The sequence below is a fragment of the Vipera ursinii genome (assembly GCF_947247035.1).
Source record: "Vipera ursinii genome assembly, chromosome: 7".
Taxonomy (NCBI): domain Eukaryota; kingdom Metazoa; phylum Chordata; class Lepidosauria; order Squamata; family Viperidae; genus Vipera; species Vipera ursinii.
The window spans coordinates 65,834,814-65,856,138 of NC_139521.1; the positions used below are offsets into that span (position 1 = coordinate 65,834,814).

The window sequence follows — 21,325 nt, forward strand, 5'->3', positions numbered from 1 at the left end:
CCAACACAACTCTCGCGGCTGCATTCTGTACCAGTTGGAGCTTCCGGGTGGTCCTCAAGGGCAGCCCCATGTAGAGAGCGTTGCAGTAGTCCAGACGAGAGGACACGAGCGCATGAGTGACCGTGCACAAATCATCCCGGCTAAGATAGGGCCGCAACTGGCGCACCAGGCGAACCTGGGCGAAGGCCCCCCTAGTCACAGCTCCTATATGGTCTTCCAAGGTGAGCCGTGAATCTAGGAGGACTCCCAAGTTGCGAACCCTATCTACGGGGGGTAATAGTTCACCCCCCATAGCCAGAGGTGGAATGTCCGAATAGACCCGGGATGAAGGTATGCAAAGCCACTCAGTCTTGTCGGGGTTGAGTTGAAGTCTGTTCCTCCCCATCCAGACCCGAACCGCCTCCAGGCAACGGGACATCACGTTGAGGGCATCACTGGGGTGGTTTGGGGTCGAAAAGAAAAGTTGGGTATCATCAGTGTACTGATGATACCCAACTCCAAAGCCACGAATGATCTCACCCAGCGGTTTCATGTAGATGTTGAACAGGAGAGGCGAGAGGACCGACCCCTGAGGAACTCCACAAATGAGAGACCTCGCGGTCGACCTCTGCCCCCCTGCCAACACCGACTGCGAACGTCCCTGGAGATAGGAGGAGAACCACTGTAAAACTGTGCCTCCCACTCCCAGTCCCCTGAGACGCCGCAGCAAGATACCATGGTCGATGGTATCGAAAGCCGCCGAGAGGTCTAATAGGACTAGAACAGAGGAATGCCCCCTGTCCCGAGCCCTCCAGAGATCATTCACCAGCGCGACCAATGCCGTCTCCGTGCTGTGCCCGGGCCTGAAACCCGATTGGTACGGGTCTAGATAATCCGCTTCATCCAGGACCAGAGGGAGCTGATGCGCCACCACACTCTCAACAACCTTCGCAAGAAAGCGAAGGTTGGAGACCGGACGAAAGTTGTTCAATACAGCTGGGTCCAAGGCAGGCTTCTTGAGGAGAGGCCTCACCACCGCCTCCTTCAAGACGGCGGGGAAGATACCCTCACTCAGAGAAGCCGATATAACTGCCTGGAACCAGCTGCGTGTCCTCTCCCGGGCTGCATAGACCAGCCAGGAAGGGCACGGGTCCAATAAACATGTGGTGGTGCTCAGCCTCCCCATGATCCTGTCCACTTCCTCCGGAGTCACAGAATCAAACTCCTCCCAGGTGATATCGACAAGACCGCCCGTGTCCTGATCGTCAGACTCTGCCCAGTCAGAGTCCAGACCGGTCCGAATCCGAGCGATTTTGTCCGACAGATGTTGGTTAAACTCCTCGGCACGACCCTGCAAGGGATCCTCCCTCACCTCCTGATTTAGGAGGGAGCGAGTCACCCTAAACAGGGCGGCCGGGCGATTATCTGCGGACGCGATAAGGGTGGCGAAGTGGTTAGACCTCGCCTCCCTTATCGCAGCGAGATAAGACCTAATGTAGGCTCTTAGTCGCAATCGGTCGGATTCGGATCGGCTGGACCTCCAACCGCTCTCTAGGCCCCGTCTCCGACGCTTCATCTCCCGGAGCTCCGCAGAGAACCATGGAGCTCGACGGGATCTGCACCGGGTCAGGGGCCGCAGGGGTACAACTCGGTCAAGAGCCTCAGTGGCCGTCCTTTCCCAGGCTTCCACTAAGGCATCTGCCGAGCTGTGAGCAAGGGAGGCAGGTGGGGACCCCAGCGCCGCCTGGAACCTCTGGGGATCCATTAAGCGTCTGGGGCGGTACCATTTAATTGGTTCCAAACACCCACGGCGGGGGGTGGCAAAACGGAAGACCAGCCGCAGGAGATGATGATCGGTCCATGACAGGGGCATAATAATTGGAGAGCCCCCACCAAGATCATCTAACCACCGTCCAGACAAGAAAACTAGGTCAAGGGTGTGGCCTCCTTCATGAGTCGGTCCCAAAATTACTTGCGTCAGGTCCATGGCCGTCATGGAAGCCATGAACTCCCGAGCCAACTCAGATGATCCTCCCAGCGATGGTAGGTTGAAGTCCCCCAAAACTATAAGTTTCGGGAACTCAACCACCAGCCCAGAGAGGACATCGAGCAGCTCAGGCAGGGCTGCTGCTGCGTGACTAGGCGAAAGGTACACCAGCAGCAAGCCCAACTGCGCACCAGGGCCGCATCTCAAAAAGAGAGACTCACACCCGACTATCTGGGGAACGGTGGCCTCCCGCGGACACAAGGTCTCCCTCATAACAACAGCCACTCCCCCACCCCTACCCTGAGCCCGAGGCCGGTGCAGCACCCGGAAACCTGGTGGGCAAAGATCAACCAGAGGAATGCCGCCCTCTGGGCCCAACCAAGTTTCCGTGATGCAAATGCTGATAAATGATGACTGTTGAGATATATTGGCAGGAGGATAGGAAAAACACCTTTCTTCCTGAAAGGTCTCTATGGTGAATGTCCAACACACCCTCTGTTTGCTTTGTTGTTTGCATCCCAACAGATGCGAGACATCTTGGTTGCAATAACTTTGTCTGCATTTGGTGCCACCTTCTGACGGTTCATGATCAAGCTATGAATATTCATATCTTTTAAAATCTGCATCCTGGTTTGCATATTACTCCAACATTGGGACAAGGAATCTGACTCAGAAGAAAAGGAGCTTATATTAATAAAATCAGAAATTTCTGAAAAAAATCTCATGGATTATTGTGTATGGAGATTCCTCAGTCATCCCGGTCATGGTTGTCTCCCAAAGCTGTTTTTTCAAAAGGCAACTAGACTTATGTTTTTTCTTGAAGAGGTTTCATTTCTCATCCAAGAAGCTTCTTCCATTCTGAACTGAAGAAGCTTCTTGGATGAGAAGCAAAACGTTTTCAAGGAAAAACAAAGTCTAATTGCCTTTTGAAAAAGCACCTTTGGGACTGTCACGGACAACATATTGAAACTGTACTATGCAGCTAATGGTAATATTAAAAACAGAATACAGTGAAATGAGCCAGATCTATATCGATAAACTAGTTCAATATCTATTATAAGATTAAGATAAACCTCCCCAATTTAAAATTCTTCAGATGAGTTTGGATGACCAGAATTCTCATCCAGCACGGCAGATGGCCACCTAGAAATTCGTGAATTGCAAACTCAGTTTGAAGGGTTGGAGGTAAATTCATATAAGTTCTCTCACCTCAAGGTCTTGGCTGATTAAGCCCAGGACCACATCAAGGCAAATGAGCGTGCCTGATCGCCCAATGCCTGCACTGCAGTGAGTGATGATGGGTCCTGATTTGTGGATGTGCCTCATGTAGGAGATGAAAGTTATCAAATCATCAGGTTGAGATGGTGTGTCATGATCTGGCCAAGCAGTAAAGTTTAAATGGAAAATATGCCGGAGTTCACCTGTCTGTAGATTTGAAATTCAAACAATAACAAATTCAGAGAAATTATGAGCATCATATGTCCTGAAAAGAATGATCCTCGCAACAGTCCAATCTAACTTAAAAAAACAAAAACAAACCACCAATCCATAGCTGTGTTCTCTTTCCTTTACAGTTTCTTTCAATTTAGCAACTTCCTGACTCAACTCCCCCAATTTTCAGCTACCTTCAGCCTAGAATGGCTTAGGACTATTTCTATACTGAACCATAGGGAAAATTAATATGGTGGATATTAGCCAGAGTTCCAACAATGGGGAAAAAATACCATGAGTGCAGAAGAAATTTTAGGGTCTGGCAGTTATTAGAGATTAATTTAATTTTATTAGATTTATATACCGCCCTTTCCCGAAGGACTCAGGGCGGTTTACAGGGCATTTTAAAATCACACCAATACAAAATACAAAAGTTAAAAGACAATTAAAAAGATTAAATTATCCCTGAAAATAAAAACCCCAGTTAAAAATTCTCAGCCTCGGCCGGAGAGCTCAAAGAGCCAAGTCTTCAGGTCCCGGCGGAATGAACGCAGGTCAGGGGCAGTCCTGAGCTCCACGGGCAGCTGGTTCCAGAGGGCAGGCGCACCCACTGAGAAGGCCCTCCCCCTGGGTGTTATCCGCCGGCAATCTTTTACCAGCGGCACCCTGAGAAGACCCTCTCTGTGTGAGCGCACTGGATGAAGGGAACTTGATGCCGGCAGCAGGTGTTCCCTCAAATATCCCGGACCCAAGCCATTTAAGGCTTTATAGGTCATCACCAGCACTTTGAATCTCACCCGGAGGGCAACTGGAAGCCAATGCAGCTCGCGGAGTAGAGGTGTTACATGGGAGTATCGGGAAACCCCCATCACAACTCGCGCGGCCGCATTCTGCACCAGTTGAAGCCTCCGAGTGGTCCTCAAGGGCATCCCCATGTAGAGACCGTTGCAGTAGTCTAAACGGGAGGTCACGAGCGCATGAGTGACTGTGCGTAGGGCATCTTGGTCCAGGTAGGGTCGCAACTGGCGCACCAGGCGAACCTGGGCAAAAGCCCCCCTGGTCACGGCTCCTATATGGTCTTCAAAATTGAGCCGTGAGTCCAGGAGGACGCCCAAGTTGCGAGCCCTATCAACGGGGGGGGGGGTAACACCTCACCCCCCCATCGTTAAAGGTGGAATAGTTTGGTTAGCCCGAGATGCCGATATGCACAGCCACTCAGTCTTGGCAGGATTGAGACGAAGCCTGTTTCACCCCATCCAGACCTGGACCGCCTCCAGGCAACGGGACATCACGGCGAGGGCATCGCTGGGTTGGTTCGGGGTAGAGAAAAAAAGTTGGGTATCATCAGCGTACTGATGATACCCCACCCCGAAACCACGAATGACCTCGCCCAGCGGCTTCATATAGATGTTGAACAGGAGGGGCGAGAGAATCGACCCCTGAGGAACTCCACAAACGAGAGGCCTCGGGGTGGATCTCTGCCCTCCCATCAACACCGACTGCGAGCGGCCCAGGAGATAGGAGGAGAACCACCGTAAAACGGTGCCTCCCACTCCCAGCCCCCTGAGACGCCGCAGTAGGATACCATGGTCGATGGTATCGAAAGCCGCTGAGAGATCTAATAGGACTAGGACAGAGGAGCAACCCCTGTCCCGAGCCCGCCAGAGATCATTCACCAGCGCGACCAATGCCGTCTCTGTGCTGTGCCCGGGCCTGAAACCCGATTGGTACGGGTCCAGATAATCAGTTTCCTCCAGGAACAGAGGAAGCTGATGCGCCACCACGCTCTCAACAACCTTCGCCAGAAAGCGAAGGTTGGAGACTGGACGATAGTTATTTAAAACAGCCGGGTCCAGGGCAGGCTTTTTGAGGAGGGGTCTCACCACCGCCTCCTTCAAGGCGGCGGGGAAGACACCCTCCTTCAAAGAAGCAGTTATTACTGTCTGGAACCAGCCTCGTGTCCCCTCCCGAACCGCAGAAACCAGCCAGGAGGGGCACGGATCCAACAAACAATTGGTGGAGCCTAGCCTCCCCATGATCCTGTCCACATCATCAGGGGAAACAGGATCGAACTCAGTCCAGATAACATGCTCAAGACCGTCCGATTCCTCCACGTCAGACTCTGCCCAGTCAGAGTCCAAACTGGCCCGGATCTGAGCGATTTTGTCCGTCAGATGATGACTAAACTCCTTGGCCCGTCCCTGCAAGGGATCCTCCCTCACCTCCTGGTTAAGAAGGGAGTGAGTCACCCTAAACAGGGCGGCCGGGTGATTATCTGCGGACGCGATGAGGGCGGCGAAGTAATGGCAGGTTTAGCAATGGAATCTTCTCAAGAGACAGACTGGAAGACTATAAACATTATAATACAGATAGTTCTCAACTTATGAGCAGAATTTCCATTGTACGTCATTGTGGTCTTAAGTTAGACCCAATTTCACGACATTTTTATGATGGACATTAAGCGAATCATGCAGTGAATCTAAATTTCTCAATGGGTGTTTTTTTTGCCAGAAATCAGCAAAATGTCACATGATTGCAGTACATGCAACCCATAAATGAAAGGCAGTTGCCAAGCACCCAAATTCTGATCACATGACCTTGGGGATGGTGCAATGGTCATAACTATGAGTATAGGTCATAAGTCACTTTTTCTGAGGCTGCTGTAATGTTGAACCATCTTCTGATGAATGGTTGGTTGTAAGTTGAGGATTACCTATACCAGAGATGTTCAAAATACAATCAAAGTAAAAACATGGCTAAACTCTCAGAAGTCTGCTAAAGATTGCATTACCTTTTGATTTTCAAACAAGACTTTGGCTCATTGTAATTATTTAATATTTTGTTCTTTAAATATTAAACACTTCTACAAATAGTTCTTGACTTAACAAGAGTTCATTTATTGAATGTTCAAAGTTACAACGGCACTGAAAAAAGTGACTTATGACCATTTTTCACACTTACGACCATTGCAGCATCCCCATGGTCATATGATCAAAATTCAGATGCTTGGCAACTGGTTCATATTTATGACCTTTGCAATGTCCTGGGGTCATGGGATCCCCTTGGTAAACTGACAAACAAAGTCAATGGGGAAGCCAGATTCACTTATCAACTGTCTTACTAGCTCAACAACTGCAGTGATTCACTTAACAGCTGTGGCAAGAAAGGTCATAAAATGGCACAAAACTCATTTAACAAATGTCTCACTTAGCAACAGAAATTTTAGGCTCAATTGCCGATTGTACGCCGGGGACTACCTATATTTTATTTATTTCTGCATTTATTTTCAACAACCCTGTGCAAATGAATCCTGTCCGAAGCCTTTGTCCCCAATGACAACTTCTGACACTAGATCAGCAGATTAAGGATCAATGCAAAGATGAGCAGAAGTGAGTTTTTCCCCTTTGATTTCTCAGGCTGGGTCTCCCACAAAACCAGCCTCAAAACAAGAGTCTTACTTGAATGTTCTCAAGTTCCATGATTCTAATGATGAAACCTTTGAGTTCCTGCAGCCGCACCAGAGAAAGACGGAGTTTATCACTGACCATTGTGGTTTTGCCAAGAGCATTGGGCCAGTACCGCTGACATTTGACCTTTTCTCCTTCTACTTCCTGGGTCATCATGGCTATGAGAGTGCATTTCTGTTCCCAAGCCATTTGCCAGAAGTCAGCCACCGTATTAGGGAGGGGTCCTTGGCATGCAATGTAAAGATATTCCTTTGTCCCCACCAGCATCTGGATAAAACTGGCATTGATATAGCCACCTTCAGTCCCAAGCAGCACTCTTGTGGTGTCATCTGCAGTTCCCAACAGAGAAGGACATGGTGGTCATTAATTGTAACTATTATTATCAACCGAGCAATAAAGATGGAATTTTACAACATACCAGGAGCAGCTTGCAATTGAAAAACTAAGCTAGGTAAAACCAAAAAGGAAGAGGAAGGAAAGAAGGGACAATAGAAAAGTGGGGAGAATATGCTAAAATTTTAACTCCATGTACTTATGCTTAGTCATATTATTGTTTCCAGCTCTATGTCTTAACTATGAGAACCAGTTTGGTGTAGTGATTAAGGGGCTGGGCTAGAAACCAAGAGACTGTGAATTCTACTCCTACCTTAGGCACAATGCCAGGTGAGTGACTTTAGGCCAGTCACCATATCTCAGCCCTTGAAAGGAGGCAATGGCAAATCACTTCTGAAAAACCTTGTCAGGAAAACTGCAGGGACTTGGCCAGTCACCAGGAGTTGAAACTGACCTGAAGGCTTCTGTACATGTGTGTGCATACACACACACACACACACACACACACACACACACACACACACACGGACTGTGGGGCATCTTAAACTTGCTTTCACATAACATGTGCAATTAAGGAATAGATGAAATAAAACTGGACGTAGAGTTTGTAGTTATGAACAGTATCACTGACAGCTAAATTATTTTTCCCTAAGACATAATTCCTGCTGAATTATTCCTCCTGTGTGCCCACTCCAACAATATGACGCTATTATGCTAAACCAAAGAATTAGCATTATGACTTGTGCAACAAGCTGTTTTTTTAAAAAAAATGTTTAATTTTCTAAGAAAACACTGCCACGCTTCTAGAGGTAGTTTTCTGATCTAAATGTTCCATTTGTTGCTGTTACAAAGGCAATAATTAATGACTAGGTAAAGGTAAAGGTTCCCCCGCACATGCGTGCTAGTCGTTTCTGACTCTAGGGGCCGGTGCTCATCTCCGTTTCAAAGCTGAAGAGCCAGCGCTTGTCCGAGGACGTCTCCGTGGTCATGTGGCTGGCATGACTAGACGCCAAAGGCGCACGGAACGCTGTTACCTTCCCACCGGAGTGGTCCCTATTTTTCTACTTGCATTTTTACGTGCTTTCGAACTGCTAGGTTGGCAGAAGCTGGGACGAGTAACAGGAGCTCACTCTGCTACGCGGCACTTGGGATTCGACCCGCCAAACTGCCGACCTTCTGATCGACAAGCTCAGCATCCTAACCCACTGAGCCACTGCATCCCTTTTAATTAATGACTACAAGTATTAAAAAGATAAATAATAAACAGGATTTTGGAAATGAAGACTTACAAGGCAGTATGTTCTTATATCTATTCTTCTTTCTGTTTTCCTTCATTTGGCCTACCAAACATTGATCCAAAGGCTTTAAATCATGAAGATTCTGTAATGACAAAGTGTTCTTAAATGGATGTAAAATTGTTTAACTCTTCTTTTGCCTTTAAAGAAGAATATATTACATTAAACATGGTCTATATCACCCAGATCAACAGTTTGAAGTATGAGATAAGGTTTAGTTTAATAGTTTGAAAATCAACAATTTGATTATTCAATTAGAGCTTTAGATTAGTACTCTCCTGAATAGAGCTTGCAATTAAATAATTAAGCAAGGTATAAATGACAAAGAACCATGGAAACAATGATGCCAATTAAACATGGTCATTTAGTGGAGTAGCAAATATAGAAAATAATTGATATTTTATAAAATGACTGAATAACTTCAACCATGTTCTTATTTCTCTAGTGTCATGTGAACCAGAACAGAGCCAGGTAATCTTATTCCTACGAGAACCCTGGTACCTATGAACATCTTGTTTGGTGCCCAATAGATCCCTGGCCAAACTGATATTCATGGGATTTTGGGTTACTATTGGCACCAAATTACAGGTAGTCCTTGACTTACGACCACAAATGAACCCAAATTTTCTGGTTCCATTTTATGACCTTTCTTGCCACAGTGGTTAAGTGAATCACTGCAATTGTTCAGTAACATGGTTATTAAGTGAATCTGGCTTCCCCATTGACTTTTCTTGTCCAAAGGGATCACATGACCCTTGGACATAGCAACCATCATATACCGGTATATGGACCAATTGTCAAGCATCCAAATTTTGATCACTTGGTGTTATGATGTTGCAACAGTTGTACGTGCGAAAAACAGCCGTGTCACTTTTTTCAGTGCTGTTGTAACTTCTAATGGTTACTAAACAAATAGACGTAAGTCAAGAACTCCCTGTACTTTTAGAATGAAGTTGTAAAGAATTTGACAATGGGGGGAAATTAGATTTAAACGTGCATGCAAATTTTCTTAGCACAGATTCAGATGAACAAAGGAGAGAAAGCAAAAGAAAATATTGGAGTTCTCTTTGTGGTTTGCTTATAGATGTTCTATTACCCAGCTAGCCATCTTCATCATCATCAAATTTGAGCTAGAGATATACCCTTCTACAGGTAGACCTTGACTTATGACTGGATCCTCAGCAAACTTCCAAAGTTATGATCATGGATCCCCAAAATGGGATTTATGGCCCAAATTTGAAGTTCTAACATCTGGGCGCCTCTTATAATCATGTGACCATATTTTGGACACTTGGCACCCAGCCTACATTTATGGCTTTTTGTGGTGCCCTGCAGTCACACAACCATAATTTACTTTTTGTTTTGCTGGAAAGTGTCATTTACTTCTGGTTTCTGGTAAAAACTACCCCATAACAGAAAATGGGTTTGCTGAACAACTATGGTGTTCACTTTACAATCACCACAAAAAAGATCATAAAACTGAGTGTGGTCACATGGTGACTTCCTTTTATGACCATCAGGATTTATTACCAAAATTATGAGCTGAATTACAGTCGAGGACTACCTGTATGAAGAGAAAAGAAGCATTAATTGTAATGTGTAGTAAGAAAAAAAAGCATTAATTGTAAATATCCTCAGGATTCCTTTTGAAGCAAAGGGGACGATAAAACTATTATTTTGCCATCACAACAGAGAACAGAGTATTTATTCCTGTTTTGGGGGTTGGCTTTACAGAGGTTCCACTCACCTCAATCTCCTTAGATGGGACCCCTTGTTCCAACACGCCTCGTAACTTCTGAATAGTTGACTGTAATTTGGAGCCTGTATAGTTGCCTGAAGGAAAAATTTGGACTACTGGAAGACCAGCAAGTTCTTCATTGGTGATTAATGGGCAGTCTGGAACAGAAAGTAGATAGATGTATTGGTGTCGATAAAAACCCACATAAAAATCCCTTACAATGTTGCTAACTTATGAACTATAGCAACAAGGTTGACCATGCAATGTAGTTTGCAGGCTGTCAGTGGCTGATTAAAACACACTAGGATGACAGCCTTCATAAAGACTCCCATAAATAACCCAAGTGGTAAACAACTCCTAAGCATTAAACCTTCACATTCAATGCTTAACCCCTTACAACAACACTTGGATTTTCATTCAATTTACGACAACACCCAAAAACCTATTTCATACTTACATACTTATTTCATACTTGTTTCTTTTCACAATTGATCGATCACAATTCTCCTCTCTTTTTCACAATAAAACCCCTTAATTACGTCCATACATTGAAAGGACGTAGTTGGCCAATTTAATGAAGAACTAATCTAATCAGGGGCGTGCCGAGGAATTTAGTCAACATCTGTTGGACAAAATCGGGGACCACCTGCTGCCGGCGTCAACACCCCTCCGCCCTGTGCGTTCCCACAGAGAGGGCCTCCTCAGGGTGCCTCCGGTCAGAGAATGCCGGCTGGTGGCCCCCAGGGGGAGGGCCTTCTCTGTGGGCGCCCCGGTTCTGTGGAATCAACTGCCGGTTGAGCTCCGGATGGCACCGGATCTCCGCTCCTTCCGGCGCGGGTTAAAGACCCACTTATTCGAACAAGCTGGCCTGGCCTGATGGGGAGTCAATTTAGGGTTTTAATTATTTGTATATTCTTATTGTTTTATTTTGGGCATTAATTTAATTCTTTTTTAACTTTTGTACTTTTGTATTTTTATTATATGCCCTGTTCACCGCCCTGAGTCCTTCGGGAGAAGGGCGGTATAAAAATTCAATAAAACTAAACTAAAACTAAAATCGCTCGGATTCGGACCGGTTTGGACTCCGACTGGGCAGAGTCCGACGATCAGGACACGGGTGGTCTTGTCAATGTTATCTGTGAGGAGTTTGATCCTGTAACTCCGGAGGAAGTGGAAAGGATTATGGGGAGGCTGAGCTCCACCACATGTTTATTGGACCTGTGCCCTTCCAGGCTGGTTTATGCAGCCCGGGAGGGGACACGAGGCTGGTTCCAGGCGGTTATATCTGCCTCTTTGAGTGAGGGTAGTTTCCCCGCCGTCTTGAAGAAGGCGATGGTGAGACCTCTCCTCAAGAAGCCTGCCTTGGACCCAACTGTGTTAAATAACTTTCGTCCGGTCTCCAAACTTCGCTTTCTTGTGAAGGTTGTTGAGAGTGTGGTGGCGCATCAGCTCACTCTGGTTCTGGATGAAGCGGATTATCTAGACCCGTACCAATCGGGCTTCAGGCCCGGGTACAGCACGGAGACGGCATTGGTCGCTCTGGTGAATGATCTCTGGAGGGCTCGGGACAGGGGATATTCCTCTGTCCTAGTCCTATTAGACCTCTCAGCGGCTTTCAATACCATCGACCATGGTATCTTGCTGCGGCATCTCAGGAGATTGGGAGTGGGAGGCACGGTTTTTCAGTGGTTCTCCTCCTATCTCCTGGGACATTCGCAGTCGGTGTTGGCAGGGGGGCAGAGGTCGACCTCGAGGCCTCTCGCTTGTGGAGTCCCTCAGGGGTCGGTCCTCTCGCCTCTCCTGTTGAACATCTACATGAAACCGCTGGGTGAGATCATTCGTGGTTTTGGAGTTGGGTATCATCAGTATGCTGATGATACCCAGCTTTTCATTTCAACCCCAAACCACCCCAGTGATGCCCTCACCTGGAGGCGGTTCGGGTCTGGATGGGGAGGAACAGGCTTCAACTCAACCCTGACAAGACTGAGTGGCTGTGCGTACCGGCAACTCGGGATATTCAGGATATCCCATCTCTTTCTATGGGGGGTGAGTTATTACCCCCTGTAGATAGGGCTCGCAACTTAGGAGTCCTCCTAGATTCACAGCTTTCTTTAGAAGACCATATATGACTAGGGGGGCCTTCGCCCAGGTCCGCCTGGTGCGCCAGTTGCGGCCCTATCTAGACCGGGATGCCTTACGTACGGTCACTCACGCGCTTGTGACCTCTCGTTTGGACTACTGCAATGCTCTCTACATGGGGCTGCCCTTGAAGACCACTCGGAGGCTCCAACTGGTACAGAATGCAGCTGCGAGAGTTGTGTTGGGAGTTTCCCGATACTCCCATGTTACACCTCTGCTCCGCGAGCTGCATTGGCTTCCAGTTGTCTTCCGGGTGAGATTCAAGGTGTTGGTAATGACATACAAAGCCCTACATGGCATGGGTCCGGAATACCTTAGGGAGCACCTGCGGCCGGCATCAACCTCCCTCCGCCCAGTTCGCTCCCACAGAGAGGGCCTCCTCAGGGTGCCACCGGTCAAAGAATGTCGACTGGTGGCCCCCAGGGGGAGGGCGTTCTCTGTGGGCGCGCCGGATTTATGGAACCATCTTCCGGTTGAGCTCCGGATGGCGCCCGACCTCCGCTCCTTCCGGCGCAATCTAAAGACTTACCTCTTCGAACAAGCTGGCCTGGCCTGATGGGATGGGGTTGGGTTTTATTAATGTGTTTTAACTTATTTTAATGTGTTTTAACTTATTGTAAGAACTGTGGGCATTTTGTTTAATCTCTTTTAATTTTTGTATTTTGTCTTTTAACATATACTGCCCTGTTCACCGCCCTGAGTCCTTCGAGAGAAGGGCGGTATACAAATAAAATTAATAATAATAATAATAATAATAATAATTAGTTTGCCTTCTGGTAAATGTAGAGGTACCACATCTGAGCTGCCAGCATTTGGCAAACCACTAGATGGAAGCAGGAGATACAGAAAACTCTTCATTAGACAAATGGGCATTTTATCACCAACTAATTGATTTTGGCAGCTTTGTTGTGAATATTGTAAGCAAATCTCCCCTTTCTGGCCACCATATTAGGAGATTTACCCCCAAATAATGGAACATTTCTCTTATGGCAATTAGAGCTATCAGCTTTTAGCTGCACAAATCAGATAACCATAAAATGGCAAAGAGTGAGCACAGTCATCCAGAATTTTTCCAGCCCTATTCAGTTTATGCCCAGAAAAATACTATTTAGTGGCAACAGGATGGTTCTAAATCGTCTCAGCTTTCAGCAATTGTCTGCCTCTCAATGACAGTGGGAACCTAGGAAGCTACACCTACATTTCGCCCAGCTTTTAAAGTTCCATGCCTCAAGTTTTGCCTCAGGTGACACATTGGTTATAAGCAACCTTTTCAAGACACATGAGAACCACAAGCTTGACAAGTAGATCTTTCTTGCCTCAATACATTGCACGGTCAAGAAATGAGCTGGGAAGAGTCCAATGGCCTAAACATTGGTGAGCTGCAGGTAAGTCAGAACTTGGGGGGTGGGGGGTCCTCAGAGATTTTCAAATTGTTCAACAAATTATAATTTTTAACATGAACAATAGGAAAGTGATCAAATGGTTGGAGAGTGCTTGGAGATATTGATGACATTTAAATGTACATCAAATCCAATTAAATTTGTTTCATTTCATAATTCTTTGTCCTGATCCGGCTGATCTTTTGGAGTGTGACTCCTTCACTTGGACAGAGTTGTACACGTTTGAAGATTTCAACAGTTGGTTTTGTAAGACTAGGCTGAAGCTGCCATACTTAAACATGAAGCAAGCATGTAAGCAAGGCAGACAAAAGCCAGGAAGCTTGGCTAAAGGATCCCTTCAGGAGTTAGATAAGAAGCAATTAAGTAGTTAAGGAACAAAGGAAAAAGGTCGACTAAACCACACAAAAAAATTTGGGGCTGAGCACATGGGAAACCTCTCTTCAAATCCCATCAACAGCTACCAGAGGTGCAAATCAACAAGGCAACAGTAACTGCCAGTCTTGTGAATCAAGAAAGCAAGGATTTGAGGGGATAAAAGGGTCCTAAAACCCACCCATTCTTTGAGTTGTCTTTGGATCCAGACCTGGCAACTTCTGACCCTCTGGCTATTCCTGCCAGCCTACTTGAGAAGGGTAAGTATGTGTTTGTGTGCATGTGTTTGAAAGAGCAGACATATATGTACATTATCACCAGTAAAGTTTTGCTGTTATTTTAAATTCCCTGGGTCTCTGTGTATTTTAAAGAACAATTTGTACCTCAGTGTTCAGTTGAAGGTGATTTGAGTGTGGGTCTTTTCCAGGGTTGTGTGAGTGAATGTCCACAAACTGAACTTGGGAGCACACATGTAACAGTTTAAGGTAGCTTTCTAGATAGATAGTTCTAGATAGTTTTAGATAATTCATGAATATGGAAGGAATTGAGCCTAAGAATTTTACAGTAGATGGAGACTAAATTTATCCTTTGGAAAACCCTACAACTAAAAATCCAGTTTGTTACTATCAATATTACTGTTTCCAGGTCTGACTGACATTAAAATATGACAAATACTGGGATTTTAGCAATTATCCATTTGGAAGATACAATAATGGCTGCCTACCTTTAACAGACTGCTGTTGGTTTATTAATTCAATTGGCAACTCCTCACTTCCCCAGGTAATATCATCATCGTCTTCCTGAGGTAATCTGAAAAAAATATGAAAATACATTCTTCTGAGACAAAAAATAGATATTTTTATCCCAAAAGACAACAATAATTTTAACTGACAAAGGTGATGAAGTGTAATAGAATTATCTTCTTAACCAGAATGTTGGGTATAAAAAAAGGTTTTTTGTTTTTTGAAAAAGGTATATGTCACCTACATTCTTAGATCACTCTACTGGATGTTTCATGAAAGGATATCAAAAATAAAACCTAAAAGTAGCAGGAGAAAGTTGAGTCCTGTAGCTGCTAGCTCAAGCCCAATAAAATAAACCCTTCACCTCAATTACTAATCTAACATATATAAAAAATCATGAGAAGGCAACAATCTAAGACAGGTAAGTACGTTTAACCTCACTGATTTCAAGAATCTTATACCGTTTTGGTTTATGGCCATCAAGTAAATATTGGTAAAAGTGAAGACAGTCTACTATTGAGTCTGGTGGATTAGTATAGATAAAAGATTTTGCCATAAACTGGAAGAGATGAATAAATGGTAGCCATTTTCTGAAATGAATATGATGTCTTGTAAAAAAAGGGTAATTATAGTTAGGTTTGGGAAAGGCTTCAGTTGATGATCTTGTAAGCAAAAAAAAAATAATAAAAAAAAATAAAAAATTGTCTCATCCTCTTTTAGAGCTTTTTATAATTTGTGTTTAAAATCTCTGTAGTTTGCTGGATATTACAAAAGGTATAACCCACCATACCCATTATAAATGTTTCTGTATATCCACAAGGAAAAGACTCACCGTCCACATTTCCTGTTGCCATTGCAATGTTCTTGACATCCATTTATTTGGGTCTGCTAAGGGAAAAGACAGATTAGAAGAATATGTAATCAAATACAGACCAAACAAGGGAGAGGGAATTTCCAGACTGTAAAAAATTTCTCTGCCTTTCTGCAATAGGTTTCTTTTAATGAAATTTCAGTCAACCTAACATGGTGCTGAAAGATTGCTAATGTTTTAAATATATAGTTTATTTGCCTACAGGTGGTTCTTCACTTCCAACAACCATTCAACGTTATGATGAACCCCCTCCCCAAAGTTACTTCCAACTTGTTTTCAAGGTTACGATGGCTGCACCTCCTCTGCAGTTATGTGATTGCATTTTGGGTGCTTGGAAACTGGATGATGTTTACGGTTGTTTGCAGTGTGCTGACGTCAAGTGACCATAATTTCTGACCTTTTTTTTGCTGGGTTTTGGCATTTACCTAGAGTTTTAGTGGAGTTTATGATTGGTTATACAGGTTATATTTCAACTGGAGACATGGGGAAGGAGAAGGTTAGGTTTCCGCTTTATTGCAAACATTGGTTAAAATTAATGTGACAAACTTTAATAGGTCATATTTTTAACTTCTGTGGTAGTCTTAGATTTATGTGATGGATGAGATTTTCTTGTGGGATTAGTTACTTATCCATTGGAAATACAAAGAAGTGAGGTTGTTGATTAATTAAAGACTTTGGTGTCTATCGTTCTGTCTATCTATTTATATGTCTATTTTTTGTTTGGCATTAGTTTTATGAGGCATAGTAAGATAGGACTCGAATAAGGACTGTTTTTTAATATCAAATACATTAAATACAAAGATGATTAGAGGTCTGGAGGCTAAAACATATAAGGAATGGCTGCTGGAATTGGGTATGTTTAGTCTAATGAAGAGAAGGACGAGGGATGACATGATAGCAGTGTTCCAATATCTCAGGGGCTGCCACAAAGAAGAGGAACACAAGCTATTCTCCAAAGCGCCCAAAGGCAGGACAAGAAGCAATGGATGGAAACTAATCAAGGACAGAAGCAACCTAGAACTAAGGAGAAACTTCCTGACAGTTAGAACAATTAACCAGTGGAACAACCTGCCTCCAGAAGCTGTGAATGCTCCAACACTGGAAGTTTTTAAGAAGAGACTGGACAGCCATTTGTCTGAAATGGTATAGGGTTTCCTGCCTGAGCAAGGGGTTGGACTAGATGACCTCCAAGGTCCCTTCCAACTTTACTAGTATTATGAAATACAAATATCATTTAGCTCACCCCTACATTGGACAGGATGGAGGACAGGATGTAAACAAAGACAAGGACAATGCTGGATAGAGAAAAATTGGGTCTGAAAAAAAAAGAATAGAAATAACGATGATCCCATCAGATGGATACTACCTCTGAAAAATCTTCAGGCAAAGATGACCCATCACAGTCTGTGTCCTCTGATTTCTCTTCCAAAAGTTTCCCATTTGTCTCTGGAGAAAGAGAAACACGTTGTAGGGGGGGAAAATGCCATCATAGAAGGACAGATTGAGTTTAATTCATCCACCAAATATAAACGCATAAATACCCTTCAGTCATACAATAACAAAGACCTGGGGACCTGGTTGGGAAAAGTAACCATTCCCAACTGTATCTTAGGGATGAACTGGGAAAATGAACTGGGAAAATAGGGATGAGGTTGGTTTTCAGCGCTGTTTTAACTTCGAATGGTCACTAAATGAACTGTTGCAAGTCGAGGACTACCTGTAGTTTCAGACACTTAATCCTCTTGTTTCCCACTGAGCAAACAGGGAAACTGTCTTGTTATTATTCAGCAATTTGCCACCAAATTTGCAACAGGACAATCCTGGGGGAGCTTAGGAGCTGCAGAAAAATGGGCTCCAAGCTGCAACCCTTGTTCTTTGAAGGGTTTTTTTTTTGATAAAAAAGAGAAAAGAAAGAGTGCAAGAACAAGAGGGCAACACAAAAAATGACAATGTGTAGACCTTTGTGCAATTCCAGGCACAAAGCTGCAGAACTGAACAACTGAAATCTGAATCAGAAGTCCCTTCAAATATCTTAAAGGATCGAGTACCCTGTGGCAAGTAACTAAAAGGTAAAGGTAAAGGTTCCCCCGCACGTGTGTGCTAGTCGTTTCCGACTCTAGGGGCTGGTGCTCATCTTTGTTTCAAAGCCGAAGAGCCAGCGCTTGTCCGAGGACGTCTCCGTGGTCATGTGGCCGGCATGACTAGACGCCAAAGGCGCACGGAACGCTGTTACCTTCCCACCGTAGTGATCCCTATTTTTCTACTTGCATTTTGACGTGCTTTCGAACTGCTAGGTTGGCAGAAGCTGGGACGAGTAACAGGCGCTCACTCTGTTACGTGGCACTCGGGATTCGACCCGCCAAACTGCCGACCTTCTGATCGACAAGCTCAGCGTCCTAACCCACTGAGCCACCGCGTCCCTTGGCAAGTAACTACAGAAACTTTAAAATAACTATTGAAACTTATGTTTCTTAAATTCCCAATAGAAGGGTGCTTCAAAATTTGGACACTGTTGCCAAAAAGCCTTTTTCTCTCAAGAATAAAAAATAGTGTGCAGAACACTTCCAACATACAATACATATAATTTTTGTTTTTCCAGATTTGTTTTTAAACCAGACCTTCCCACTTGTCATTGAAGGACTAACTGACAAAGGGTTTCAGCTCTTTCAAGACAAAGAACTTAAAAACAAAGATTTCTTTAAGCAGTGCTGGCTCTATTCATCACAAATACTAGAAAAATTCTTCCCATGAATTTAACAAGTTTTGCAAACCAAATTAGCATTGAGAATTAGCATCTGCTCCCTATATGTTAATGATCTGATAAGTGCTCCACCCTCTTAATCTTGCAAAATCACATCAACTTGGAACTGCCTGTTCTCTTAGCTGTACCTGCATGATGGGTCTCAGATGCAGAATTATTACGATTTAACAGATTCTGAGCTTCTTCGTCGACAACATCTAAAAGGTACTGAATAACTTGATTGTGATCATCCTCATCGTAAGAATCTTCATCCTGGGTTTCTGCTATAAGGAAAACTTTAACATTAATATTGCTGGGGAGAAATCGAAGATAATACAAAAAGTTTCAGTTAAAGACTGATTGTGATTCTCTCTTGGGAATGGATTTATTTTCTGAAGTGCTATGTATGAGTTTTGTATTACATCATCCTGGCCCAAACACAACAGAACGAGATCCAGTCAAGTTTAATCCTTTTATTTGCTTATCCCTAATGGACAACGTCTTGTCAAACTAAAGACATAACCTTATACCCTACTACATACATCCTGAGATATTCTAGGATACAGCTACCCTGAACCCCTTTTCCCCTTTGCCATCCAGCTTGGGATAGTCACTTAATCTGGGCCTCTCTCTGGGAAAGCTCTGTGTTGCCAAAACTCCCACTCCCCCACTGCCTCTCCAGGTGCACATTTCATAAGATATGAGTAAACGTCTATCCCTAGAATTCTTAGTGAGCATGACCATCACTGAGATTTCAGAGAGTGAAGTTTGCACATATGGGGGATGCCCAAGATGATGCTGTCTGCGATATGAAAATTAATGCATATATTATACATATGATTAAAAATGTATAGTGAAAACATACATTAATATAGGATGAATCCTTCAAAAACAGTATCATTCTCATAATTTTATTTATTATATTTTTATCCTGCCTTTATAAGATGGGGAACATATATAATATTCCTTCCTCTTCTTTTTCCCCACAACAACAACCTTGTGAGGTGAGTTGTCTGAGAGAGAGTGACTGGCCCAAAGTCACATCTTCAAGAAAGGGAAAAAAACAAAAAACCAGACCCAGGAAACTACAGACTGATCAGTCTAACATCAATACCTGGGAAGATCTTGGAAAAGATAATCAAAAAACAGATCTACGAACAACTAGAAGCAAACACAGTTATAACCAATAGCCAGCTCGGGTTTGTCAAAAGCACATCATGCCAAACCAATCTTATTTCATTCTTTGATAAAGTGACTAAATTAGTAGACCAGTGAAACGTTGTGGACATAGTATACGTAGACTTCAGTAAGGCATTTGACAAAGTGGACCACAACCTGCTGCTTAGTAAGCTAGAAAAAGGTGGGATAGACAACAACACCATCAGATGGATCTGTAGCTGACTGACAAACTGTATTCAGTGAGTAGTCCTCAATGGTACTACATCCACATGGAGAGAAGTAAGAAGTAGGGTACCACAAGGCTCCGTCTTAGGGCCAGTACTCTTCAATATCTTCACTAATGACTTAGATGAGAGAATAAAAGGGGAACTCATCAAATTTGTAGATGACACCAAACTTGCAGGAATAGCCAACACCCCAGAACACAAGCTCAGGATCCAAAAAGATCTTCACAAACTCGAACAATGGGCCCTATCCAACAAAATGAGTTTTAATGTGGAGAAAAGCACAGTTTTACATTTAGGCAGGAAAAATCAGTGGTTTAACTACAGATTGGGTGAGACCTGGCTGAAAAACAGCAATTGTGAGAGGGACCATGGAGTCCTAGTGGACGATCACTTGACTATGAGCCAGCAGTGTGCAGCAGCAGCACCCAAAAAAGCTAATACAATCCTGGGTTGTATAAACAGAGGCATAGAATCAAGATCACGCTAAGTATTAGTACCGTTTTATAAAACCCTAGTAAGACCACACCTTGAATACTGCAACCAATTTTGGTCACCATACTACAAACAGATGTTGAGACCTTGGAAAAAGTTCAGAGAAAAACAACTCAAATGATCAAAGGCCTGGAGACAAAAACATACGAAGAACGTCTGCAGGACTTGAGTTTGGCTAATCTAAAGAAAAGAAGGGCCAGGGGTGACATGATAGCAATATTCCAATATCTGAGGGGCTGCCACAAAGAAGAGGGGGTCAAATTATTCTCCAAAGCACCAGAGGGCACGACAAGAAACAATGGTTGGAAACTGACCAAAGAGAGAAACAACCTGGAATTAAGGAGAAAGTTCCTAACAGTGAGGACCATTAACCAGCGGAACAGCTTTGCCTTCAGAAATCGTGGGGGCTCCATCCATCACTGGAGATTTTAAAGAAGAGATTGGACAGTCACTTGCCTGAAATGGTATAGGTTCTCCTGCTTGAGCAGGGGGCTGGACTAGAAGACCTCCAAGGTCCTTTCCTATTCTATTCTATTCTATTCTATTCTATTCTATTCTATTCTATTCTATTCTATTCTATTCTATTCTATTCTATTCTATTCTATTCTATTCTATTCTATTCTATTCTATTCTATTCTGCTTTCATACATATGGCAGGACAGCCTCCTGTTTTCTAGGTCAGCATCTTAACCATTATTCCAAACAGGCTGTCTAATTTGGGTGCTATTCCAGAAAACCCGCAAGACTTAGAAAAAAAGGCAATCTTATCCCAATGACATTACCTTTGTGGTTGTTGTTTTCGGGAAAATCTGAGACTTGAAAAGTGGTATCACTTGGAGGCATTTCTTTAGAGATGGGATCCTGGGTTAGACTTGTCAGTTGAAGACTGTTACTTGTTTCACCATTAATCTAAGAACCGAGATGAATTAAGC

The 21,325-nt window shown here is 44.0% G+C and overlaps 1 protein-coding gene across 1 annotated transcript in view; it reads right to left on the reverse strand.

The window, feature by feature from the left end:
- The window catches only part of PTPN13 (protein tyrosine phosphatase non-receptor type 13), a gene marked incomplete at its 5' end in the record, with an annotated part of 127,323 nt that overhangs the window by 2,701 nt on the left and 103,297 nt on the right, over positions 1 to 21,325 (reverse strand). Inside the window, 9 exons of the mRNA XM_083367558.1 lie at positions 3,176 to 3,391; positions 6,856 to 7,193; positions 8,487 to 8,577; positions 10,240 to 10,388; positions 14,866 to 14,951; positions 15,717 to 15,772; positions 17,122 to 17,201; positions 18,645 to 18,779; positions 21,176 to 21,302. Of these exons, the coding sequence (XP_083223684.1) occupies positions 3,176 to 3,391; positions 6,856 to 7,193; positions 8,487 to 8,577; positions 10,240 to 10,388; positions 14,866 to 14,951; positions 15,717 to 15,772; positions 17,122 to 17,201; positions 18,645 to 18,779; positions 21,176 to 21,302 (1,278 nt within the window). The remainder of the gene's footprint in view (positions 1 to 3,175; positions 3,392 to 6,855; positions 7,194 to 8,486; positions 8,578 to 10,239; positions 10,389 to 14,865; positions 14,952 to 15,716; positions 15,773 to 17,121; positions 17,202 to 18,644; positions 18,780 to 21,175; positions 21,303 to 21,325) is intronic.